This window comes from Phaseolus vulgaris, chromosome 3, assembly GCF_051622355.1.
Source record: "Phaseolus vulgaris cultivar YP4 chromosome 3, ASM5162235v1, whole genome shotgun sequence".
NCBI classification, from domain to species: Eukaryota; Viridiplantae; Streptophyta; class Magnoliopsida; order Fabales; family Fabaceae; genus Phaseolus; species Phaseolus vulgaris.
The window spans coordinates 50,550,825-50,577,278 of record NC_143500.1 but is presented as its reverse complement, the minus strand read 5'-3'; the positions used below and the strand labels follow the sequence as shown (position 1 = coordinate 50,577,278).

The 26,454-nt window shown below is 33.0% G+C and overlaps 3 protein-coding genes across 4 annotated transcripts; 1 reads left to right on the top strand and 2 right to left on the bottom strand.

Annotated features, from left to right (window-relative positions):
• Positions 1-3,140: 3,140 nt before the first annotated feature.
• On the bottom strand, positions 3,141-6,710 carry LOC137805692 (uncharacterized). Its single transcript, XM_090300164.1, has 2 exons — positions 5,297-6,710; positions 3,141-5,188 (listed from the first exon to the last, which is right to left on the bottom strand). Exons 1-2 carry the CDS (start codon positions 6,708-6,710, stop codon positions 3,141-3,143), a joined length of 3,462 nt encoding a protein of 1,153 aa, XP_090156290.1.
• A 7,414-nt stretch (positions 6,711-14,124) lies between these two features.
• LOC137808374 (NEDD8-conjugating enzyme Ubc12) lies at positions 14,125-17,701 on the bottom strand. 2 transcript variants are annotated; one of them, XM_068609450.2, is made up of 7 exons: positions 17,333-17,494; positions 17,164-17,239; positions 16,845-16,957; positions 15,202-15,310; positions 14,896-14,974; positions 14,624-14,740; positions 14,125-14,546 (listed from the first exon to the last, which is right to left on the bottom strand). In XM_068609450.2, the coding sequence occupies exons 3-7, from the start codon at positions 16,951-16,953 to the stop codon at positions 14,409-14,411; spliced, it is 552 nt and encodes a 183-aa protein (XP_068465551.1). In that variant the 5' UTR covers positions 16,954-16,957; positions 17,164-17,239; positions 17,333-17,494; the 3' UTR covers positions 14,125-14,408. The 2 variants fall into 2 exon arrangements, with proteins under 2 accessions (XP_068465551.1, XP_068465549.1); XM_068609448.2 differs by lacking the exon at positions 17,164-17,239 and having other exon boundaries at positions 17,333-17,701.
• Positions 17,702-24,428: 6,727 nt separating this feature from the next.
• LOC137808373 (geranylgeranyl pyrophosphate synthase, chloroplastic) lies at positions 24,429-25,945 on the top strand. The gene has a single exon (XM_068609447.2). The coding sequence runs from the start codon at positions 24,769-24,771 to the stop codon at positions 25,861-25,863; it is 1,095 nt and encodes a 364-aa protein (XP_068465548.1). The 5' UTR covers positions 24,429-24,768; the 3' UTR covers positions 25,864-25,945.
• The last annotated feature ends 509 nt before the right edge of the window (positions 25,946-26,454 follow it).

Sequence of the window (26,454 nt, the reverse complement as noted above, 5' to 3'; positions counted from 1 at the left end):
TGTTATTGAATTGTCAAGCAGAAATCTTTTGATTGGAAAGATGTTGAAGGAGAAGAATGGGAACTGTGTGGCGTTATCTGAGTTTGACAAATTGAAGAATGATTTTGCTGAGTATAAAGAAAAAATGAGCTCTTTATCGGTGCAGTTAGAAGAGATTAAAAAGCAGAAAATGGAATGAGAAGTTGAAATAGAAGGTCTTGAGAAGAAAATTTCTGATTTGGAGAACGAGAACTTTAAATTTGTTGAAGAGAATGTTCGACTGTGTAAAGAAAATCAAGGTTTGAATGATAAGGTATCGGTTTTATCTTCTGCAAATGATTCCGACAAAAACACCATCAAAGCTATGGATGAGGAGATACATCAGCTGAGGACCAATGTTTTTGAGGCCGAAAGCTTTATCTTTGAACAACATAAGCTGGGCTTCGAAAAGGCTCTTCAACAAGCAAAATATTTCTATAAGATTCCTATTGATGAAGGGAATTTTGATGTTAAAAAGGATTTTTATAATGGTGAACTAATTCCTGCGAATGAAATTCCGGATAATGATGCCGAAGATATCAATATCGAAAACTAGGCAGATGTAGATGTTTAATGTTTTGTTTATAGTGCCTTAGTTTATATGAGGAGGCTGTTTTGGTGTTGAAATGTCGAACGTATATATGGAAGTTTTGAATCCTTTTTGTAATGTCTCCATGGAATCTTATCAGAAACTAACAAATATTATTCCTTAAGTTATTTGTTATTTACTTGGTATTATTTGTTGATTCCTTCGTTCGGCTCTGTGCTAAATGTTTAGAACTTATCGATTTGGTCTTCTCGGTTGTATGATAAACCTTTTGGTCGAACGATGTGAGGATTGTACTTTGAACTATTTTAGTTAAACGCTGTTAAATGTTTAATTTAGAAACGTGACGAGTATTATTTGGTTTTTATTATTAACCATTTAAGGTTTATTTTTCGGTTTTGTATTGCCTTGGTATTGTTGCTACTTTTCGGTTTGTATTACTTTTAAAGTAACCAAAAACGTAGACGTGCGTGGATAGATGTAACTTTTGCCTTTAGTTGCCAACGTTTGAGTGAAAACGCCATGAACCTCTCGGTTTTACCTCTATTGCTTGGAGATGTCTTGTGAACCAATTGAAAAAAAAGAATCGAAGACCACCTTTTTCGGGAGGGATTTCACCTGGAGTGAAAGCATCCAAGACCGAAAAGAATTATGTCTAATTTTGTCGGGAGGGATTTCACCAGGGATTTCACCTGAAGTGAAATCATCCAAGCCCAAAAAGAATGGTGTAAATTTTTTATTTTTTTTTTTTTTTCGGGAGGGATTTCACCTGAAGTGAAAAGCGTCCAAGACCGAAAAGAAAAGCATGAGTCTAATAAGATGATGTTACTGGATAATTCTTCTTGATTAGATAATCGATATGTATACAAGTTTCTGGCTTACATCTGTTTCAACTAAAATAAAACTTTAAGTGACTCGCATTCCATGTATTCGGTATCACTTTTTCTTCTAGAGTTTCTAATCTATAAGCTCCGTTGTGTAAGTTTTCCATTATCCTGAATGGTCCTTCCCAGTTGGCTGCCAACTTTCCATGTCGTGGATCTTTTCGAGCATCAGTACGCATTCTCCAGACCAAATCTCCTTCCTTAAAATCCCTGAACTTTACTTTCGCATTAAACCTTTTCATTGCTCTTCTTTTTACTGTTGCTTCCTTTATTTTTGCTCGTTCTCTGAGTTCTTCAATAAGATCAAGGTCAGTTTTTAAGCATTCATTATTGATATTCCAATCTTCCATTTGCCTTCGTAATGTTGGTTCGGTAACTTCTACTGGTAACATTGCATCTGTTCCGTATGTAAGATTGAATGGTGTTTCTCCTGTTGATTTTTGTGGTGTGCATCTGTATGCCCATAATATTTCTGGCAACTTCTCAGCCCATAGTCCTTTAGCACTTCCTAACCTCTTCTTTAACTGTCCGAGAATAACTTTGTTCGCGGCTTCAGCTTGTCCATTTGTTTGTGGGTGCTCAACTGACGTGCTTGTTGCTTTGATCCCCAAATCTGCATAAAATTCCATAAGTTTTTTGTCAATGAATTGTCTGCCATTGTCAGTTATAATGGTGTGCGGGATTTCGAATCGACATATTATATTTTTCCATACAAACGATTGGACCTGTTGGGCTGTTATCTTAGTTAACGCTTCTGCTTCTATCCACTTTGTAAAGTAGTCGACAGCTACTATCATGAACTTAGTTTGTCCTCGTCCAAGTGGGAATGGTCCAAGTATATCCATTCCCCATTTTGCAAATGGCCATGGGGAAACGATTTCGTGCAACTCTTGTGCTGGTATGTGATTTAGACTTCCAAATTCTTGACATTTTTTGCATGCCTTGACATAAAATTCACAATCTTCTCGGATTGTCGGCCAATAGTAACCGGCTCTACAAACCTTTGTTGCCATTGTTCGAGCTCCGCAATGTAGCCCACAAATTCCTTCATGAAGCTCTTTAATTACATATTCAGCTTGTTCATTTGAAAGACATTTTAACAAAGGCACACAGTATCCTCTTTTGTATAATTCTTCACCAATCAACACAAAACTAGCTGCTTTCTTTGCCATTCTTGCATCCGGTTCAACACCTTGTTCTTGGCTCTTTATTACTTCTATGTAAGTCTTCATCCATTCATCTTTTGAGGTTGCAATGTTCAAGCATTCTTCCACACTCACTGTTGGCTGACTAAGAGTTTGCTGTATGATGGAGTTGTGTTGGCCCTATCGTTGTTGACTTGCTAACTTGGATAATGAGTCTGCTTTCATGTTTAGTTCTCTTGGAATATATTTCATTTCGGCCTTATTAAAACATTGCATAATATTTAACACTTTATGACAATATTTCATCAGTAATGGATCTTTTACCTGATACTGTCCCTGCACCTGTCCCACCGAAAGTTGAGAGTCACTTTTGCAAATGACGTCTTCAACTCCCATGTCTCTGGCTAATAGTAACCCTGCAACAAGAGCTTCATATTCGGCTTGGTTGTTGGATGTTCTGAACTCAAATCTTAGCGCCATCTCCACCTGGAAGTTGTCTGGTCCTTCAAGCACTATTCCTGCTCCGCTGCCTCTTTTGCTTGATGCTCAATCTACATACAATGTCCAGTGCTCCTGCTGTGTTTCTGTCGGCATTTGAATAATGAAATCCGCAAGGGATTGGGCTTTGATAGGTCCTCTTGGCTCGTACTTGATTCCATATTCTGATAGCTCCATCGTCCACGTCACCATCCTACCTGCAAGTTCGGGTTTTCTCAAAATTTTGGATATTGGGTAATCTGTTCTCACAATTATCTGATGATTCTGAAAATATGGTCGAAGACGTCTCGCAGTATACACCAGGGTTAAGGCTACTTTTTCAATTTTGGGATATCTAGTTTCGGCACTCTGTAGGGAGCTACTCACAAAATATATTGGTTTTTGCTCTGGGGTTTCTTGAATCAAGGCTGCTCCTATGGCTTCAGCTGAGGTGGCTAGGTAGACTATGATGGGTTGGGTTGACACTGGTTTAACCAAGATTGGTGGTTCGGCCACTATAGTTTTGATTTGAGAAAAGGCTTGCTCACACCGCTCATCCCACTCAAAGGTTTCAGATTTTTTTAGCAAGTTTACTATTGGTTTGGTTTTTTCGGCAAGAATTGGTAGAAATCTTGATAATGAGTTGAGTTTTCCCACTAGTCTTTGTACCTCCTTCAAATTCTTTGGGCTTCCCATCTTCATTATTGCTTCGCACTTGTCGGGGTTTGCTTCAATGCCTCTGTTTGTCAACATAAAACCTATAAATTTTCCACCTCTTACCCCAAAAACGCATTTTTCTGGATTAAGCCGAATTTCGTATTTTCTTATCTGTGCAAACACCTCCTCAAGGTCTTCCAAGTGTTTCTCTATCTCCCCTGATTTCACAACCATATCATCAACATACACCTCCATATTTTTTCCAATCTGATCCTTAAACACCTTGTCCATCAACCTTTGATATGTTGCTCCAGCATTCTTCAAACCAAAAGGCATGACTTTATAACAATAATTCGCAGTGTCTGTGGTGAAAGCCGTTTTTGGAACATCTGGCTCATACATTTGTATTTGATTATACCCTGAATAGGCATCAAGAAAGCTCATCATCTCTTGTCCAGACGCCCCATCCACTAGCCGGTCTATGTTGGGTAGTGGGTATGTATCTTTCGGGCAAGCTTTGTTTAAGTCTGTATAGTCTGTGCACATTCTCCACTTTCCATTTGGTTTTTTGACAAGCACTACATTGGATAACCATGTTGTGTATTGAGCCTCTTTTATGAAACCAGCTTGCATTAACTTCTCGGTTTCTTCTATTGCTGCTTTTCGTCTTTCTTCTCCTAACTTTCTTCTCTTTTGAGAGACCGGTCTTGCTTCTTGACATACAGACAATTTATGACAAACTACTTTCGGATCAATGCCAGGTATATCAGATGGTTTCCAAGCAAACAAATCCTTGTTGTTACGTAACACTGTGATGAATTTACTTAACAACTCTTTTGGCAAACTTCCACTTACATAAGTGCATTGCTTCTCGTCTTGACCCAATACCACAACTGTGGTCTCTTCTTTTGGCTCTATCCTTTCGTCATTTATTCTTGGGTCCAAGTCGGCCATTGCCACCATTCTTTCAGTATCATGGTTTGCTCTTAAATTCATCTTTAAGCCTGCTGCATAACACTCCCGAGCATCCTTTTGATTGACATAAACCGTTGTTATCTCACATTTTTCTGTTGGGAACTTCATAGCCAAATGCGGTGTTGAAACTATTGCTCCCAGTTTATTCAAAGAGGATCGTCCTAATAACACATTATATGATGTAGTAGCATCCACCACCAAATATCTGATTTTGATTTTTTTAGTTTTATTGCCTCTTCCAAACGTGGTCATCAAATCAATGTACCCCTTAGTGTTAACTCTTTCTCCCGAAAAGCCAATGATCTGGTCTCGGAAAGGTACTATATCTTCTTCTCTTAAATGTAATCTTTTGAAAGTATCCCAAAACAAGATATCAACTGAACTCCCCTGATCAACTAAGGTTTTCATAACAGCATATTCGGCTATTTCTACCGTTATCACCATAGGGTCATCGTGATCGGGATCAATCTCTTGAAAATCTTCATCTGTGAAAAGCATTGGTGGCAAGGTTCTTCTTTTGAAAATATGATTAATTGTTCTGATGCTTCTCCAATGTTGTTTTCTTGCTGATGAGGATTCCTTTCCTGAAAAACCTCCTGAAATTGTGTTTATAAATCCTCTGACCGGCCTACCCAGACTTCGTTCTCTACTCCGCCTTACTGACTGAGTGTTTTGATGATCCCTATCACTTCTTCTTTCTAGCCTTCCATCTCTTCTATCACTTCTTTTTTCAACTCTTTTTTCATCTCTTCTTTCAAATCTTTCAACTCTTCTCTGGCCCATTTCTCCCCCTTTCGATCCTCTCTCAGGACTTAACCTTATTCTCACATTTCCTCCTTGGACGAAGCGTTTCAACTGTCCAGCTTGAATTAATTCTTCTATTCTATCCTTCAACCCGATGCATTCTTCTGTATGATGGCCATGATTTTTATGATACTCGCAATGCTTGGTATGATCTGCTCTTTCTGGTGTTCGTGCTTTTCGTAGTGGTGGTATTATTTCTGTTGCCATAGCTTCTTGTAAAACTCTAGCTCTGTTTGCATTCAAAGGTGTGTATTGTTGGAATTTTCGGCTTCTGAATTCTTCTCGGGCTCTTCTTGCAACAGGCGGGTGTTCTTTTTCTGTCACCCTCTTCTCGCCTCCATCAACCCTTACTTGATTTCGAAACTCCCTTAATTCTTCCATTTGCATAAATTTTGATGCCCGTTGCCTTAGTTCATCCAGATTGATCGCAGGTTTCTTGCAAAGACTATCGGCAAATGGTCCCGGTTTTAATGTCGTTATCATATGATGCATGGTGACCTCTGGACTAAGATTTCGGATTCCCAAAGCAACCTTCCCAAAACGTTCCATGAACATTCTTAAAGACTCTCCTTTCTCTTGTCTTATGTTTACTAAGGCGATTGACGTTAAATGATGGGGACGACTAGTTGCAAATTGAGCACCGAACTTTTCTATCAACGTATCAAAACAATTTATACTCAAAGGTGGGAGGCGTGTAAACCAGCTCAATGCTGCCCCTTTCAGAGTTGTAGGAAATACTCTGCACATAACAGCATCATTCCATGTATACAAGCTGATTTGAGTAGTATATATTGCAATATGCTCATCAGGATCCGTACTTCCATCATATTTGTCAATGGTTAAGTTCTTCCAGTTGTCAGGCAACGGAGTATCGACTATAACATCATAAAACGGATGTTTTCTGGAAGATATTCCTGCACAAACCCCAGAGTTTTCAAGCCATCTTCTTCTGGTTTGAGAATTTTCATTATATATCCTCTCGTTCACCTGTATCCCCGGTTGGACAGTTTCGAAAGATGAATTCACAACCGTTTCCTCTTGTAACTTTCTCCTCATGTGTGCGTTTTCGGCCCTTAACATACTCAATTCTTCTTCATTATTCTTTTTTAACATTTCGAATTCTTTTTGTAATTGGACCAACATTGCCATTGGCATGTTAACATTGTCTTCCCGATCTCCACCTTGTTCTCCTCCTTGACTCATCTTGTCTTTAACCCTTCTCAATTGACCCTCGGCCCCACGGTGGGCGCCAAAATGTTCTTACAACAAGGACCAAGAACACTTGAAATGGGTTAATCAAGACTAATCCTTCAATCTTGGGCTGAATACTATCTTGGGTCGGGTACTCCTTGATGGAAACTCTTTGCTTCTCCTCTCGGCTGGTGCTCTCGGCTTCTCCTCTCGGCTGGTGCCCTCGGCTTCTCCTCTCGGCTGGTGCTCTCGGCTTCTCCTCACAACAGGTGGGGGGTACCTGCAAGTCGCTCCGATGCCAAAGTCAGAAAAGGTTTTACGTTCATCAGATAAAATCACTCTTACCTCTTTCTATCTCTGAACTCCTATTTATAGAGTTTCTTTAATGGGCTTTCCTTTTACTCTTGGGCTTTCTTTCTGCACCTTTTTTTATTATTTGTGCACCCCTCTTGCAAGTTTTTATCTAATTGGGCTTTTACAACTTTTATATTTGTTTTATTCTTGTCTTTATTGCTTTCGGTCAAAACCTCTCGGTTTTAACTTAATCATCTTAATTGTTATACTATGTAGTTCTCAGCATGAACCTCTCGGTTTTACCCCTATCAGTACAACACCCTCTCACGTCGAGAGTAACAACTTATGCGTGGGACAACATATTATGGGTGGTCTGATAATAGCCCGATAGCGAGTGACACGATAGGCTTTAAATGACTCTGATACCATTTTACAAAGTGGACTAACCTTAACTCAACCCATAAAACCGACTCATGAGATGAAATTTGCACTCACTATACAATGAAATATTCTCATCTCTAGTCGATGTGAGATCTCCAAGACTGCAACACTTATTTTATTTTTTAATTTTTTTATGATAAAAGTATTTTATTTTATTTATTAATAATTAAAAAAATAATTTTTTTTATCCCGTGCGTAATGTTAATAGTAAAGTAACAAAGTCAAGTGTTTTTGTCCAAGAAAAAAAATAAACAAAAAACAATAGCATGAATCCCATCATTATATAAAATTATTTCTTTTCTTTTTTACTCCTGTCAATTATATATATATATATATATATATATATATAAACCCTAAACTAAACAATAATAATTTAGAAATTAAAGAAAAGTGAAAAATAAAATAAAAAAATATTTAGTTGAAAATTAATAAAAATAGTGGGTAAATAAAAATGAAATAAAAAATAATAAGATTCACTGACTTTTTAAATCTTTCCCTTTTTTATCATTACAAACAAATCCAATTAAATTCATCACTTATATTTTGAGTCTCTCCCTCCCATCAAAGACACAGTTAGACATGTTCTGCCTATGCAATGAATATTGCTTTTTTTTAGCAAGAAAACAAAAGAAAAAAAATATTATAACAAGTGTATATATATCAAAATAAAGTACACAACTATTATGCGCAAGAAACAATGTTTAACAAGTATCATATTTTTATTTATTTTTTATGCTTGAACATGCCCCAATGTTCTTTGTTAAACGTTTAATCCAAACTATTAAGTCTCAGTTAAATTTTGGTGGCCATGCGTGTAAATTTTAGTTAGTTACTAATTAGAAATTAATCTGACATATAGGATTTTTGAATTAATCATTAGTTATTATGCAATTACTATACATTTGATAAGAAAACAATCACTATATTCTAAAGCATTCAGGGTTAGAAAATCACTACATAAAAACAAATTTAAGTATTAAAAATAATTAATTATTATACTTACTAAATTAGATATTATTTTAAAATTTAAATAATTGGTAGCTAAAATTTAGGTAGATAGCTAATTAGATATCAATATAGACATTATTTATCAATCATATAAACTAATTTAAATACCAATAATTTTAGTAATTTTTAAAATAATATATAATTTAATTAATATAAAAATTAATTATTTTTTATTTTAAAATTAAATTTTATTTAATAATTTTCTTGTAGTAGTGATTATATTTCATTTTAGAATTGAATGGATAAATACTGCTAGTAGGCATTGTAATTGCAATTATTAAATATATACGTAGTAATGAATTAATACTTGTGTTATAACCTTGTATTTGTACATTTTCTTAGGTTTGAGCTGCGATGATGATCAATAAGGTTCTAACTTATGTTAGATATTAATGAGATTTTCTTTTTCTTAATTCTTGATTTTTTAGGTATGCATGCCTTCTTATTCTATTATCAGTCACATATTTGCATTTGTTATGCAAAGTATTGTGATGAGAGTAAGTTAGCATGATGCTTAAAATATTTTGAAAGAGTCAGTAGTAATTAAAGGCAATAGTTATAAAAGAGGTAATACATGTGTTATGGGTTAATCTTGTATTTTATATACCTTTCCTTTTGGGTTTTGATTGTAATATGATGAACAATAATGTTTTAATCCGTGTTTTAGGCAGACATATCTCCTTAGTTGGATGTTAAGTGTTATCTACCTGGTGTCTATAAGATAAGCTTCCCCTGGACAATTTCTTGAAACATTTAAGATATTCCAACATGAATGAATAAAGTTGAAATGGAAAGCAGAATTTGGATTCGCGTATAAACGAGCCTGCATTTTTTTTTAATTTGGATTCGTATATGAAAATTTACCTATTATGGTGAAAGTTCCTTTTTCTGTTCTTCACAGACCGGGTACAATGCACCACATGAAGAAAGCTAGAAAGTGAGGGAGAAGAATATATATGTCAAGGGAGTCAAAAGGAGCACTGATTAGAATGGATTTTAGTATACATCTTCCTCAACCCAAAAGCCAATTCTTTTCATTTTATTTTTTTTTCATTTCTAAGAGGTAAAAGCTAGGAACCAAACAGCGTTATTTTAAGCGAAATAGTTAAGAGCTCGGAAAACATGATATGCATATTTCATTAAGTTTTCTAATAGATAAAGATGTATATATAATTAATAGTTTGATTGGGTTTCCTGGCATACACCAATTCATGGGTTGGAAGGAGTTAAACAATAATGTTAATCTTGAATTGAATTAGTTTGAGGACGAAGCAAAACTATGATTCGAGTAGTGTTAACTACAATCCAACATAGAGATCCTACTACTTTTTGGTGAATAGTCTATCAGGTTACTTTTTGGTGAATTTTCTATCAGGTTTGTTAGATTAGTAGTGTATTTTGCATATGAACTTACTATACTACATAGTGCCAACAATATCTAAGTTTTTCTAAGAAGTTATAAGTATATCACAAGAAAATTATGAAATAAAAATCAATTTTAGAGACAAAAAATAAGTAGTTATTATAGTAATTTAGAAACCATTTAACAATAATAGAAATTAATTTAAAAACCAAATTTTTTTAGTCTCTAAAATGTTCCTAGTGGTAGTTTAGAGATTGTTGCTAGGTGATAGAGTGGTTTACTTTTTGAAATTATACACAAGTCATAATTTTTTAGATGCAATAGAGTTGAAACATCTCTAAAATACTTGTTCCTCGAAGTGTGAAGAGAGAAGGGAATATATAAACTGTCATCGATTCCTGAACGATGTGAAACTATATTGACATACGAGAACAATACTCTATACTTATTTTTACTTTTTACTAATAAAAAATAATTAACAAATGAATAGTAATATTTTGAAGAGATTTTTGAGTCACATGACAGACATCATTTTCAAGTGAAAAGTAAATGTTTTGGCAATTTGTCCATTTAAGGGGGAAAGCTATTGTTAGGTATAGTAGAAATAGAGATGGTTAATTGAAGGAAAATAAGATAAGGTGAGAGTTGAGGAGCGAAGATATGTATACCTCTTATAGTTGAATGGAGTTAAATGTATTAAAGTAAAGATAAAAGTAGTGGTAGAATCAGGGTGAATAATAAGACAAAGGAGTTATTGGAGTGAAGTTATTTATGCCTCCAACGGAGGTTCTTCCGTGCTTACTTTAAATTTCTTAGAATGGAAACCAAAGAAGATGCGCGTGCCACACATCAGATTCCTTGTATTATATGATTTTGGTTTTACTTGTTTCTCACTCTAACCTTAACTTTGAGTAAACTAAATCAATCAAGTAAACAAATTAAACAAAAACTCATGTTTATCCCCATGCCTCCTTCACTTGTTTCCGATCTTCCAACTTTCATTTACTTCAGATATTCACTCACACACCACCACAACTCAAATTAAGTGCACTTCCTTTCATTATTGTTTAATCATATACATGAAATGTCTAAATCTAATCACAAAATTGAACCTTTCATTCTCTCATAATTTTATAATCAAATTGAGGCACTAGACAATAACAAAAATCAAAACCAAAGATAGTTCTCAGCGTTTACCGTCTGCGTCCATCGTCTTCTCACAGCGTCTATCTTCTTCCCTCGTCTTTTCACTGAATCAAACATAGTTTTTTCAGTTTTTGGTTTTCCTTTTTCTGTTCTATAAAACCTATCTTCTCAGGTTTTGTAGCTTTTTTTTTTTTCACGTCAATGAAAGATATTCTTTTGTTTTCTCTTCTCTCTCAGTCTTTCTTTCTTAAAGCTTTTCTTACAATTTTTTCTTTTATTTATACTATTTTGTGAAGCTTATTGTCTTGAGAAACTTCCAAGACATCCATTTTTCTTCGACAATTATTTTCTTAAGACATCCATTTATTTGGATTTGTGGAATAAGATACAATGGAGCTAAATGGAATGGTCTTTTCTATTGTTTTAAAACCTGCAAAGGGATTTGGATATATATTGTCTAACTAAATGGACCTCTTCACATCATTCATCTAATCTTTTAATTTTTGTATTTTTCTCGATTAGGGAGTATGTGATGGAGTCCAATGCTAATCAGCAGTATAAGAAAAGTATATTAATTAGGGTGTAAACGATGCTGATAAAGTAGACAAGTATGTTAATTAGAAAAGGTTTAATAGTTCTATTGCAAGAAAGAAATTCTGTCTAACCTTTCAAATAAACTTCTTCTATTCAAGTTCAAATTAGATTCAATCACCAACTAATGAAGATTTATAGTCAAACGCTCAATGTGATAAAGTTATACAGCAAAAAACTTAACACTATTATCTAAGGTCACTTGCTTTGCAATTGAAGAATGATTGTGCACAATTAAAGAATGATTGGTAATTGTTTATAATTAATTACCAAAAGTCTTTGCAACACAATATATTGCATCATTTTAAATATTTAACACAATAAATTAGTAGAATTGCACCACTCATGTAAATTTCTCATCTATTCAACATTAATTAATGAATTTCTCAAAAAATTAGGATTGTTACTTGAGGGGGGATTTTATAATTCTAAAGAATTTAAATTCTAAAAATATTAATTTCTTTAATTAAAATTCTTTTATTTTCAATTTTTCTTGTTTGAATAAAGAAATGAAATTGAATTTCTTCAATTTCAAAATACTTTGGAAAGAATAATTAAATTTCATCATTTAAAATATCTTACTTTTTATTTTTCATGTTGAACATTGTTGAATTGTTATTGATATTTGTCACGTTGAACAATTATGTTGAACAATTATGATGTTATTTAATATTAAGATTTTCATGATAGTTTTAATGGTATTTAAATGATGATATTGTTTTGAATGCAACTTTTTTAACATTTAATTTACATTATGTATAAATCAAATTTTGGCTCATTTTTATTGGAGAATTAGAGCATTACTATATATATTAAAATTATCTAAAATTATATTTAAATTTTATGTTTTTATTTATTTATTTGAATTATACATTATTTTATTCTTTTATTTATAATTAAAATTTTAAATTATTTTAATTAAATAAAATATGCACAAAATTAATTATCATTTATTTTATTTTTTTTATATAAAAGGGTAAATTTGTAATCTTACAATTTACACAGTTAAAAAGTAATTTAAAATATTCTTACAACCATCATATCACTCACATATTTTAATAAACTTTCCTCACACATCTATTCTAACATATCTCAATCCAAACACCCTCAACTTTCCACTCTCCTACACCATCGATTTTTCACTCTCCCACACCCTCTAATCAAAACATAACATAACATATCTCAATCTAAACACTCTCAACTTTCTTCACACTTTCTTCTCAAATCTTCACATTTTCACTCTCCCACACCCTCAACTTTCTACTCCTCAATCCAAACATAGCATAAATGTGGTCAAACAATTACAAAATGGCATAACGAACGAAATTCACAAAATCATCTTAAAGCACCTTAACTAAGCTTTACGAACAAAAACAGCCTAGTTCCTGGTAACGGATCTTAACTCACCAATTACACTAGTAAAGCAAGTACAAAAAACAAATTCCGTAGGAGTTCGAGGTTGGTACTTGCAAAAAAACTAAACTGTTCAGAAAACTTGATCACTTTGTTTTTCTATTATAGGAGGAACATCAAATTAAGGAAAATTGGAATTCAAATAGATTCGGAGGTTTAACTCAAGTTATAAGACAAGAGTAAGGCACGATAAGAATAACAAGATACACCATTCCATCCTAAATCAAACAATAGGAAAAAACCTTAATCCTAGGAAAGAGACAATCTAAAGATAAAGACAATCGTGAACGATCAAAGCGTGAGTGAGTGAAAAGAAAATTATCAAATTCTCTCATTATGCAAAAGAATTATCTATCATTTTAGCTGTTTATAGTCCTTTTTAGAATTACAAAAATTTAAAATTGACCTTTATCCCAACCTACTAACCCTTCTTTAATTATAACTGAAAATCTTACATCAACAAATAGACTAGAAATATGATTAAATTATAATATATATACATATATAAATATAAATATATATAAATACATAACTAAATTAATATATATATATAACCTCATTTAAAGTAAAATTGAGTTTGAATTACATTCCACTTTATTATGAATAATCCTAAATTATGACTGGTCTCCTTCATGTTCGAAGTTTCGACTGCATATGTGGAGAAGAGCAAAACGACCATCTATATCCACTAAGAAAAAGATGGAAGAGGCAGAGATCAATTGCAGATGGAGAAAGGGGGCTGTGGCAACAGATTAGTTTGAGGGAGGAGGGCGACATACGCGTGATCCCATCATTCAAACCTGGAAAAGAATCACACTGCTATGAGGGTCCCATAGAACCCCAATAAGAAAACAAAACATGTAAAATTAGTTAGACTTGTCTTGTACATTACAATCATCAATTCATATTTATAATCTTTTGGAGAAATTAGATGCAAAGATTTCTATATAACTCAAGATCTATATCTTTTATGAAAAATTGGATGCCTTTGTTCCCAACAATTGGTGACCCTTGTAATAACATAGTAGTGATCTCAGACTGAGCCCACAGGCCAACCAGAAATATTCAAATTGCTGTACCATGTTTAATCAATGTTGCATTTGATAGAAACGCAGCAAGAGTTATTAAAACGATCAGTCAAAGAACAAGTAATAGACATACCAACTGCAATGGGAGCAAGCAGAAAGTATCTATATATATTTGACCACTGAATCCCTTTTTGTTTGGTCCACTTTAAATATCAAGTCACATTACAAAAGCAAGCACAAAAGTTACGGTAACGAATTGCTAGGCTTTCTGATGCTTGGTCTTGTTTGGGCTTATCATCTTGCTCCACCAGGACAAATAACAGCAAGCGTTTTGAAATAAAATGCAATTTTCGCAAGTAAATTTTACAAACCATGGGCCTTTTAAGCAATGATATAATATTCCAACCGCGGACTATGGAGCAAAGATTACATACAACGAGTGAAATAGGTTTGCCCCACATACCCACCAGCCATAGCCCTCCTCACATTAGACTCAAACAACTTCGGGTTCTCTCTCAAGACCGCAGCAGCGTCATGATTCAGCGGATCCTCATAATTTGGTTCCTGCCACGATAATTCAGAGATTATAATGTAAAAGTTCCAAGGATAATAACCAAAATTGGCTAAAACAAGAGTCATACCGTGAAGAGATGATACAATCCGTAGATGACTGTGTTTATATTGAGAACAGGTTTCCAATCTTCTCGTAGGATGTTAAGGCAAACATTTCCTTCCAAGTCTATATTTGGATGGTAGACCTACGTGTACAACATGACAAATTAAATTGTGAGTTTCAAACAGACAAGGAAAATCAAAAATATGTCACAAGCAAGATTAAACACGTAAGAATCTACATAAGTAAAGCATGACTTAATAATACCACCAAAGATAACCATTGTCTCCGAATTCCTACCTTTGTCTTGCACTTAACCTTTGGTGCCTCGTGTGGATAGATGGGAGATACTTGGAATGTAAACAAAAATGTGCCACCCCTGTAAAGAACAAACAAAAAATAGTGGAGAAAGGGAAGTTCTCAGTTCACTTTCCTTTTACTTCTGGGGTGGAGAACGGGGATGTAAATCCAATGAGATTATATATTATTATTAAGAATTTCAAAAAACTAAAAAGTATATAATGAGAAGGACATGAGGAGTAGGTGCATCCAATTCTCCAAATTAAACACAAAAGAGATGGGCAGATAATTTAGGAAGCTCCATACATGTAATATCCATCATCAGGTTGGATTGAAACTTCAAAGTTCATCAGGTCATCTTTGCCATTGGGAAATCGTATGACACAAGATGTTGGCAGATTCAACTCACTTATGTCTGCAAGAAGTGACACTCCAATGTAACCAAAAGCTCATTTAACAGAATAAGATGGCAGAAAACTACATCCTCAAGTAATGTAAAAAACAAGATCAGTAATAACAACAAAAGCCTTATCCCACTTGGTAAGGTTAGCACCATTAGCTACATGAATGGCACATTGTCATTCAATATGGTTATAGACCAGATCTCAGAGTATCTTTACCATGAGACTCCTATTAACAATTTCCCCCAATGTCTTTCTTGGTCTCCCTCTCTCCCTTTTCATAGGAATAAAAACCATACAATCAACTCTTGTTACCTGAGCTTCCAAAAGTCTTTTTTGTATAAAATCAAACCAACTTACACCCCAAAACAATATCATACTTGTACTACTGGACACATACTCGTTTTAAGAAATACCAGTTTACAGCTTCACATCACCACAAACCATAGGAGAGTACACAAAAACCAGAGTATGTTAAAACAGAAAATATCCAGATTAAATTCCTGCTTACCACATGCAGAAAAGAAATAATTGATCCAGAAAAATCAATAATAAATTCAAAACCAAAAAGCTTCCATGAATATAGATGGAAGTGATATAACCACCGAACAGCAGCACAAACGATCACCAGATGATTTTTTCCCCAGTCAATTCACATAAAATCCACACTACAGTGTACTCCTACTCCAAGCATGACAGCTACCAGAAACTGAAGAAATTGATATGAGAAACTATTGCAGTACGACAGTTGTACTTTCCAGTACCACAGTTTTCAAAAAATCAAACGGGTCCTTGTACTTACATCCATTAGAAACCTCTAATTGCCATTTCCCTCAAAGTTTGTGCAATTCTTACTTGAGAGTTAAAGCAATATCTAATCCTGACAATGCACGTAAGAGACTCTTACACAAAAACTTTAATTATTACACTGCATAATGCCTAAAAACAAAATAAAATTATGCAATCCTGACTATTAGAATCAAACACTAAAGTTTTTACACAACATAATGCCTTAAAACAAAATAAAACCACTTACATAAAGAAAGTAAATTAGCCAATAATGTAGATCTTGTAACTCACTAAGCCAAAAGCGCCAACAAGTGGCAAGCAATTCATCTTCCGAAACAAACTTCAGACATCATAAAACGCAAATTGTGCGATATTCACTATTTTCCCTTAAAAAAGTAATAACCTTTCTTCTTCGGTCCAAAGTCATTCAAACAATACAAAACAAAACACTTCGAAAAAAATATTCTGCATATCGTTGATTTTTTCTATCCCTTGTAATGGAAATCCTAGAGCAAAACATATCAAACATTCTATTCCCACAATCAAATAGATCAACTCAAACTATGCGAATCGACAAACTCCTTTTAACAAATCCTCCCTCGTATGCCTCAAAAACCCCCACAAAAATCCCTGCTCTGGTAATTAAAAGCTACAAAAACTCTTTAGACAAATCAATTTTGGGTAGCACATGTATGATCGAATTGACTTGTGCACATAAAGCTTAGCGCCATTTACAAAACAGAAATCATCGAGGTTAACCTTTGTGAAGACGCAACTCCCCAGCTGATTGCTTCTTAACAGGTGGTCCTCCACTTGCATTCTCTGCTTGTTCTCTCTGCTTCTCCTTGACTTTAAATAGTTTAATCATCGTCCTGCAACGGTGACATTAACTCTATCATGCACAACATTCAATTCATTATAATCCAGCAAATTAAAAAGCACAACTTCAATCCAAAACCAAAAAGCAAGCAGATCAGAATATTGAACCGTGACAAAAAAATGAAAAGGGGGGAGCGGGCACAGATCGAAATTTTGGCCTAAGCCCAATATTTATTAATCCCAGGGATGATAAACCTACACGTCTTGTTTTGAAAAAAAGGAATTACGAAAGCATGAAACCCTAAGAAACGAAGGAGGGTGAAGGAGAGGGAAATCTGAGGCAGAGGAAAAAGGGTGAGGGAGCTGCAATAGAAATGAAAGGCGATGCGATGAGGGAGAGAGGAAGCGGAATTTGAATTGAGAGGAACCTGTGTTAAGAAAAGTGCAGAGATGGAAAAGAGGAGAAGAGGAAGAAGGAAGAGATTTGGGAGGGGTTTCGCAGCTGGCAGGCACCGCAAACACCACTGCACTCGCAAGCCGCAACTGCTAACCTTTTTTCTAGCGCTATTTTCCCATAAAAAGCCTTTCATTCTTTGGATAATTTTTTCTGACGTCACCAACATGCTCCATTCTATTTTTACATCTTCTCTCTCAAATAAGTGGAATCGATGGTGATTTATGTTTTCAACATTAAAATATGTTACAAAGTTTTTATTATCAATTGTTACATTTAAATTATATTATAAAATGTGATGTTATTTATCATTACAAAAATTACAACATATAATCGTTTTATCATTCTTTCTCTTCTCAACTCTCGTTTTAAAACGCTTTACTTTTTTAAAAAACCACCTTACTTTTTTTTAAGCTTCAAAGTAACGTGTGGTGACCCGAACATAAGACCATTAAAGAAGAGTTATAAATCAACATCAACCTATGTTATATATTTAATATTTAGATTTAGGAAATCTATTGAAACATTTCCAATATTTCTAGACGTACAAAGTTGCTCTATTTTCACTTGGTTGATGTTTCCGACAAGGTGGGTTTTAGTTTGCCAAACACATGAAAAGTTGGTTGGAGTGGTGGCTATGGTGGGGAGAAAAAAATACACAATACAAGAGATCCATTTCATATAGACACCTTACAATGTGCATCTCATGTGTGAAAAAAAGTGATAGAAAAATAAATAAATATATAAGATTATATTTAAATTGGTTTTACTAACCTATATATACATAAGATAAACAAGATTATAGTTCTTAAATACCTTTTTAATGAGAAATCTTTAAAAATAACAAATATTAAGTTACCCATTCATTATAATTGAAGTTAATTTTAATGCTGTTTTTTTTAAACTAAAACCGTTTTTTTTTTCTTAAACTCTTCACGTCTCTATTTGTTATATTAGTAACGAGTTTTTATTTCTTGAATTTTCGGACAGTGTCATAGTGGATGAAAATAGGTGTTGAAACTTATAGTTAAACTGAATGCATAAAGTACAATTTAAGTAAACAAAAACGGATTTAATGGTCATTCTTCAAAATCGAGTTATCTCCACGTGAAACAAATTCAAATGAATAAATAATAACACATCTTTTTATTTGGTTTATAAAAATAGTTTCAGCCAAAATATAATTTTTTAAATTAAGTTATATGAATGTTAAAATGGTGAGAAGTTCTTCTCTTTGTCCAAAAGACCATGTGCAATCTCACAACCTTATGGTCTCAGACAAAAAAAATATCACCACCAACCATACATTCCACAAAAATCATGGAAAATTGGTTAATAGAGAAACAGAGTGAATTACTAATGAAGCACGAAATATTATGTTTCTTTAAATTTTTTCCTAAATTATTAAAATAAATAAATTCAGAAGTAATTCTCGAAATTTTGTACATTTTTTTAATTAGATCTAATCTAAAAAAAATTATTCTTTAAAATAAACCACATTATAGCGTTTATATTGAAAAAAAAAATACAACTAGTTATAAAGATAAGAATGGCGTATGACAGAGTATAAAGAAAAACAAAAAAATAATAATTGAGCATCGTACTTCATAGAATTTATCCATTCTGGATTTTCACATTTATTTTAAAAATATAATGAATAAGTTACTTAAAAATCATAATTTTTTCAAATATGATTTCAAAACCTTATTACAATATTTAGGAAGAAAATATGTATATAAATTATCTATCCACTAATTTAATTAGAGTAATACAAATGTTACTTTATGAACCATACGCAAGAAAATCATGAAATAGAAATCAATTTTTAGAAATCAAAATAATTAGTTGCAATAATAACTAAATTAGAGACCATTTTAGAAACTAAAACAATTTTGCTTTCTAAATTAGTTTATATTATTGTTAAATAGTTTCTAAATTGGTATCTAATTAGCAACCAAGGTTTTAACTACCAATTATTTAGTTTCTAAATTTGATAACAAAAACTTTGGTTGCTAATTAGATACCAATTTAGAAACTATTTAACAATAATAGAAATTAATTTAGAAATCAATTTTTTTTTAATTTTTAAAATAGTATCTAATTTAGTTATTATTGCAATTAATTATTTTGATGGGGTTAAAATGGTTACTTATCTTTGTTGATTGAATACATGCATAGAAAGATGTAATCTCAAGTTCATTAAATACATGCATAGAAAGATGTAATCTCAAGTAAGTATATACTTATATCAAATATAAAAATACTCTTTTTAAAACACAAGAATATATAAGAAAAAAATCTAGAATTTATATAATTTTCTTGACACATTAATTTTATCTCAAATTATAACCACTTTTTTTAACTGGATTTTCATTCTCTCTAGATCCATGTTTTTTCCTTTTGGGAAACGATTGAGATACACACATCATTGTTAATAATCATCCTTCAAATTTGAATTATATTAACATGAGTGGATAATATATATTTAAAAACATCTACTCTCACACCAATCCTAAAATGTTTAATAATTGTTAGAGTAGTTAGCTGACAAATATTTCTGCATTGTACTTTTCTAATATAATTATTGCACTTATTCACAATTAGGAGTATAATTTAATTAGATAATTTTCGAATCTCATTTATCATATAATTATTTTAAGGCACAATTATCTCATCAGAGATATCTCTAGTTTCATCATTTCTTAGCGCCAATACTTTTTCCATAAATCTCAAACTCTCATTCTAAAGATAAAGTTGATTTTAACATTGTTAAATATCAATTAGATCATTCATCTTTGGATTTCATTTACAAATATTCAAAATATTTATATATATAATAGTCTAATGTTATAATAACAATTATAAAGGATATGGACATAATATATATATTTAAAGGCTATTTTTAATAATAGAATCTTGTAATATTTTTAGGAGCTGTTGAACTTGTTTAAAGTGAATGGGTTGTTGCCCTAGTTAGAGTCTTGGCTTCCAAATTGCGTGGAATCATTTTCTTTCACATTTGTAGTATGCAATTAGTTATTTGTGACAATGTTATTCCTTGTATGTTCATTTCGTTCACTTGAGTCATATGTAAAATCATGTTTAAAGTAACATTTTTCTATGATTTGGTTTATATTAGGATAGAAAGTTACATCTTCTTCTTCTTTGAGCTTTCCTTCCTTTTGTATTTCTTTTACCTTGATATCTTCGCTTGTTTTGTCCTCATACAATGTTTATAAGGTATTAACATAAGTGAGACTATTAACAATTAATTGTTTTTCTTAATGAAGGAAAAAAAATGACATTATAAGAAAATGGTATATAAGAAGATAGTAAGAAAAATGGTAAGTGGTACCATTTTTTTTATCATCTTCTTATATACCATTTTCGTGTATGATATCAGAGCATCGATTTTAGTGTTATTCTCCATTTTTATCCGCTAAATGAGAGATATGTATCATATGTTTTCTTGGTACAAGACTTCACTGTCGAGCAAATTCAGCAATTGACAAAGGTTGTTTACTCGCTCAAGAATAATGGTAAAAGTGACGCGTTTATAAACGTTGGAGGCCTGTTTGCCCATAACTCGTCTATTCATTTTGCTTTTATGAAACCATGAATTTTGGATAGCGGAACAACCCATCACATTGCATCTGATTCACAATTTTTCACATACACTTCATCATCATTTATTCCAAATGTTAATCTGTCCACAGGCTCAACTACGACCATCTCATCTACGTGAACAATTAAATTCAATGACAATATCACTATTAAAGATGTTCTTTGCGTCCCTTCTTTTAATTTAAATCTCATGTCCGTTAGTAAGATAACTAGTTCACTAAATTGTTGTGTCGTTATTTTTCCACACGGTTGCGCTTTGCAGGACTTGGTTACGGGGAGGATGATTGACTTGGGTAAACAGTAAGCAGGCTTATACTACATGTCCCTCTTCCAAACCAAGCCCATGCATCTCAAATTTTGACTGACCTTGATTCGGTTTAACCTTTTTAAAAAATTTAAATAACCCTAAATGAAGCATAATGTCACATTTTTAAATAATCTTAGTTTCATCCCATACCTCCCTTCCAGTCACTACACTTTCATTCTTCTCCGTGGTATTTTGATAGAACAATTCCTTCATTTGAGCCCATGTAAAAGAGTTGACGAGAAGATTTGTTGTATTTAACGTTTCCCATATACAAAGATAATTTTTTTCAGTTTTGTACTACATTTTTTCACATCGCTGATTTTTTTTTTTTTGAGTTTTGTGGCTTCTGGTAAAATGACTAAAATTTTTAAAAAATAAAATGTTTATTTTGCTCAAACTAATAATCAAAGTAAATATACTTTTTAAATACCTTTATGTTTTATGATGCAAATTAACTCCATGACTTAATATTCTTATTTATATTTTCTTAGCATTTCAAAATAAATAACATCAAACATATTTTTAAAATAAAAAGAAATCAATTTAAACGTGACATTTTATTAATTTTATTTTTTTTTACAAAAAAATTTATTTGAAACATTTTGAATTTTTAGTTTTTTATTTATTTATATATTTTTTCATTAAAAGAAAATTAATGTAAATTAGATGTTTTATTGATTTTAGTTTATATTTTAATTAAATGTATTGTTGAAAAATTAAAAAAAAAATATTGAAGTGTAGGAGAACGTATGAAGGCCCAAGAAAGAATTTGCGGTGAGTTTTGGTGGCTTTAATATCATATGTTTTTGGTGAGTTTTGGTAGCTTTAATATCATATGTTTTTCATGTTGCATATAAGGGCTGAGGGATGTAATTGAATTGGACTTACGGAAACAAATATGTACAAGTTGTGAATTTTGGAGCTGTGAATAAGAAACAAGGTATTGTAAATAGAAACATACCAGGAGGTGTAATCAATATTTTAGAGGGGTGTAAACAGTAACATCAACAAAAATTTGCATTTAAGCTCAATTGGAATAAAGGGGTTGCAAGGGGGATTTTTTTCTGCACTTCCATGTATTTCTTACTGCACCTACATACTTCAAAAAATATTTAAATTACTCTTTAACATTTTTTATTAAATATTTTTTTAATTTTGAAATGTTAAATCAAGAGATTTCCTAAATTATAAAATTTAAAAGTTAAAATTTGTAATTTTTATATCCTGAAACAATTTTTTAAATATAAAAATTTATATTTTAAAATGTGTAATCTAAAATATAAATGTATTTTTTGTTCTGATTATAAAATCCAAAATATAAATGTTTTCTGGATTAAATCCAGAATTGATAGTTTTAATATTTTTGAAAGTAAGGGGTGAGGAAGAAATCATGGGGTCCATAAGGAAATCCCCGGTTGAAAGTAAGATAATCGTAAACTATTGGGCCCCGATCTATCTTCCGATTGGCCTTTTTACCACAAAAGCCCGTTCTTATTTCTTCCATTTCATTTCACTAGTTATTAGAAAAATAAATGAAATAGAAATATGAAAAAATAGTATTTGTTAGTGTTAAAAGTTTGGTAACGGAGGAAATGGGTGGAATAGAAAATTGAGAGAGAATGTTTGTTGTAAGAAGTTGAAAGAAAGTTTGAATACCCTTCTTCTTTAATTTTTTAAATATTAATGATAATATAAAAATTTTACTTTTGAAAATTTGGCACCCAATATTTTTTTTTTCAAGTTTCGTCTATATATATAATGATTTATTTATATTGGGGGAAAATTAGAAATAAATAAATAAATACTGAAAAGTAATATTATTTACATTAAGAGAAAGAAAATGAAAAATCAACAAAAATATGGTAGATTACTTGATTGATGTAATTGAATACTTTTGTCTGTACATTTAAAATATTTAAAAATCATTTGTAAAATAAAATTTTAAAAGTAATAATTAATTTTTAAAATTATAAATTAGAATTAAAATAAATTAAATAATAATATATCAAAATTTAAATTAATTATTTTTATTTACAATATTATTTTAATTAATTATTTTTATATTTAAAATATAACTATTAATAAAATATTATATTAATTAGTTTTTTTTAAAAGGTAATCAATGTATACAAATATAATAATCATATACATAAATATTATTTTATCATATTACTTATATAGTCTAATATAATCTTATATATAATAGTTTAGTTGAGATGTGAAATTTTACGATGATATTTATCATTATTTATTATTGTAAGATCTAACATAATGATGTTTAAACCGAGAACTTTTATAAAAAAAATAAAAATAAATCTTTTTAATAGTTAGTTAGTTAGATGGATAAGATCACATAAATTTTTATTCCAAAAAAATTATACTTGGAAGATGATAATAGGTTATAGAGTTGGAGTTAACTCTTTTTGAGGCTTTCTTGTTTTATGCCATGTGAGTTTGGGATACATATAAATATGTGTTTGGATGTGTTTCAATATCAATCTTAATTTGGCGCACAATGATGAATGAGCAATATTTTCTTACTGTAGCCAATGTATGTCAGTGACACAAATAGAGTGGTAGTTGTCATTATTATGGTGAAAACAATGTTTCAACTAGGTGACAATGGGGAATAACATTGACATTTTTATACTAACACATACAAAAAAAATATGTGAGTAAGAAAGAATACAAATATTTAAAGGAAAATAACAATGTACCCAATTGTTTTGTGATTCATGTCAACACAAGAGTGTTCAAAACTACCATTCACTTAAAAACATATAATTTTTTTCTAAAATTTATTACCTTTAGATTTACAATCCAATTTCTATATAACCCCTTAAATAAGGAGCCATCCAGTTTCACTTTAAAAAAAACATTATACATCACTATAAATAATTTTCAGCGGAAACAATTTAAAAATAAATAGGAAGATAACATATCATTTGGTTACTTTGGTTTATAATTATAATTATATATTTTAATCCAAACCATCTTATTTTACCGACACTTTTCTATCAAATCCAGTCTTAATTAAAAAAGAAAGCATTTAAGATGGAGGTAAAGTATTGATTCCTATGTTGTTGTGGTGTTTTGGCAGATGGGATAAGTGTTGTGAGAGGTGAAATAAAAGCATATAGATTGTTTAAAAAGGGTTGGAAAAGAAGTTGATGGAATTGACACGAGGCAGGCAAAGGAAGCGACAGAACATAAAGGAGGTGAAATGGAGGAAGTGCCCTCTGCTGTGTCCATCTCATCTCATCCCAAATCCTGAGATCCATATAATAAACAAATCCTCATAATAGACTCATTGGTGGAACTGAAATTCTCTGCTTATCCACTCACCACTCACCATCCCTTCTATTCATTCATTTTGCTTTTCCTCCAAACACTCACTAATCATGTAATGCCATAAACTCTCATTCATACACCTCTTACCTAAACCCCAAACCTTCCAATCTAACTTCCCAAATCCCACCATGAGTGCCCTTAATTTCAACCCATGGCTACAACCCAGCTTCACCAGATCCAGATCCCTAACTTTTCTATTTCATGGCCTAACAAACTTCCCCATTCCCATTCTCATTCCCAAACGCCCAAGAGATAAGCCTTATTCATCCGCCACGTCTTTCACGCTATCCGCACTCCTCACCAAACAGGAGACGGTTCAGACGGAGGAAAAGCCGGCGTTCGACTTCAACTCCTACATGCTCCACCAAGCCCACGCCGTCAACCAGGCGCTCCACGACGCCGTTCCGCTCCGCGAGCCGCTGCGGATCCACGAGGCCATGCGCTACTCCCTCCTCGCCGGCGGAAAGCGCGTGCGCCCCGTCCTCTGCGTCGCCGCCTGCGAGCTTGTGGGCGGCTCCGCCGCCACCGCGATGCCCGCTGCCTGCGCCGTCGAGATGATCCACACCATGTCCCTCATCCACGATGACCTCCCCTGCATGGACAACGACGACCTCCGCCGCGGCAAGCCTACCAACCACAAGGTCTTCGGAGAGGACGTGGCAGTCCTCGCCGGCGACGCGCTCCTCGCATTCGCCTTCGAGCACATCGCCTGCGCTACCGTTGGTGCCTCCCCGCCTCGCATCGTCCGCGCCCTCGGTGAGCTCGCGCGCGCCATCGGCGCTGAGGGACTCGTCGCCGGCCAGGTGGTCGACATCAAATCCGAGGGGCTTGACAACGTCGGCCTCGAACGCTTGGAGTTCATCCATATCCACAAGACCGCAGCCCTGCTGGAGGGCGCGGTGGTCCTCGGCGCCATCCTGGGCGGTGGAACCGACGAGGAGATTGAGAAATTGAGGAAGTTCGCGCGGTATATAGGATTGCTGTTTCAGGTGGTTGATGACATTCTGGATGTTACGAAGTCTTCCCAGGAATTGGGGAAAACTGCGGGGAAGGATCTTACCGCTGATAAGGTTACTTATCCCAAGCTTTTGGGGATTGAGAAGTCTATGGAGTTTGCTGCCAAATTGAACAAAGATGCTCAGGATCAGCTCTCTGGCTTTGACCCTGTCAAGGCTGCTCCTTTAGTTGCTTTATCAAATTACATTGCTCATAGGCAGAACTAGATTGTTGAGCTGTGTCACAAATTAACAATTGTTTACAAAATTTAGACTTATGAAACCATTCTATATGCTTATTGCAGTACAACCAGGGATATAAAATAATCCCCTTGCCCTTCTTCTTTCTGCCTCACTCGTCAATTTTTAATGATGAATAAGTATTATATACCCTTAATTTGTAATCAAATATTATATCCTTAAGCGTCTATAAAGTGTAAAGGATTTTTATACTAATCACACATTGCGAAGTTTGGTGACTTCCGAGTGATTTGCTTCAAAGTCAATATGGTTGAAAAGTTTTCACTTAGGGTCTGTATATAAATTAGACTCAGTCTGTTTTTCATTTTTACTGCTTCCGAAGAATTACTTCTGGATGTTGAATAGTTTGTCTCGGGTATTAGAGTGGTGACCTGAGTTTTACCAGATCATGTAAATGTTTCTCTGGTGCTGGCTTTTTAGTGTTCAACTGATATGTAATAAGATGGAGTTTTTATTTTTATTTTTTCCACTTTCTGTTCTCTTTGGCTTCTGGTGTTGAGTTTGAGTCTGAAAAATAATTGGTTTTGTGGATGCTGTGTTGGGGATAATCGAACACTT

Excerpts from the sequence above, each read along its gene's own strand:
- LOC137808374 (XM_068609448.2), bottom strand. The coding sequence starts at position 16,953 with ATGATTAAACTATTTAAAGTCAAGGAGAAGCAGAGAGAACAAGCAGAG. Across the intron at positions 14,975-15,201 it reads CCTGATGATGGATATTACAT|GGGTGGCACATTTTTGTTTA; the intron begins GTATGGAGCTTC and ends TGTTCTTTACAG. Across the intron at positions 14,741-14,895 it reads AGGTTAAGTGCAAGACAAAG|GTCTACCATCCAAATATAGA; the intron begins GTAGGAATTCGG and ends TTGTACACGTAG.
- LOC137808373 (XM_068609447.2), top strand. The coding sequence starts at position 24,769 with ATGAGTGCCCTTAATTTCAACCCATGGCTACAACCCAGCTTCACCAGA.
- LOC137805692 (XM_090300164.1), bottom strand. The coding sequence starts at position 6,710 with ATGAGTCAAGGAGGAGAACAAGGTGGAGATCGGGAAGACAATGTTAAC. Across the intron at positions 5,189-5,296 it reads TATAAACACAATTTCAGGAG|ATGAAGATTTTCAAGAGATT; the intron begins GTTTTTCAGGAA and ends TGCTTTTCACAG.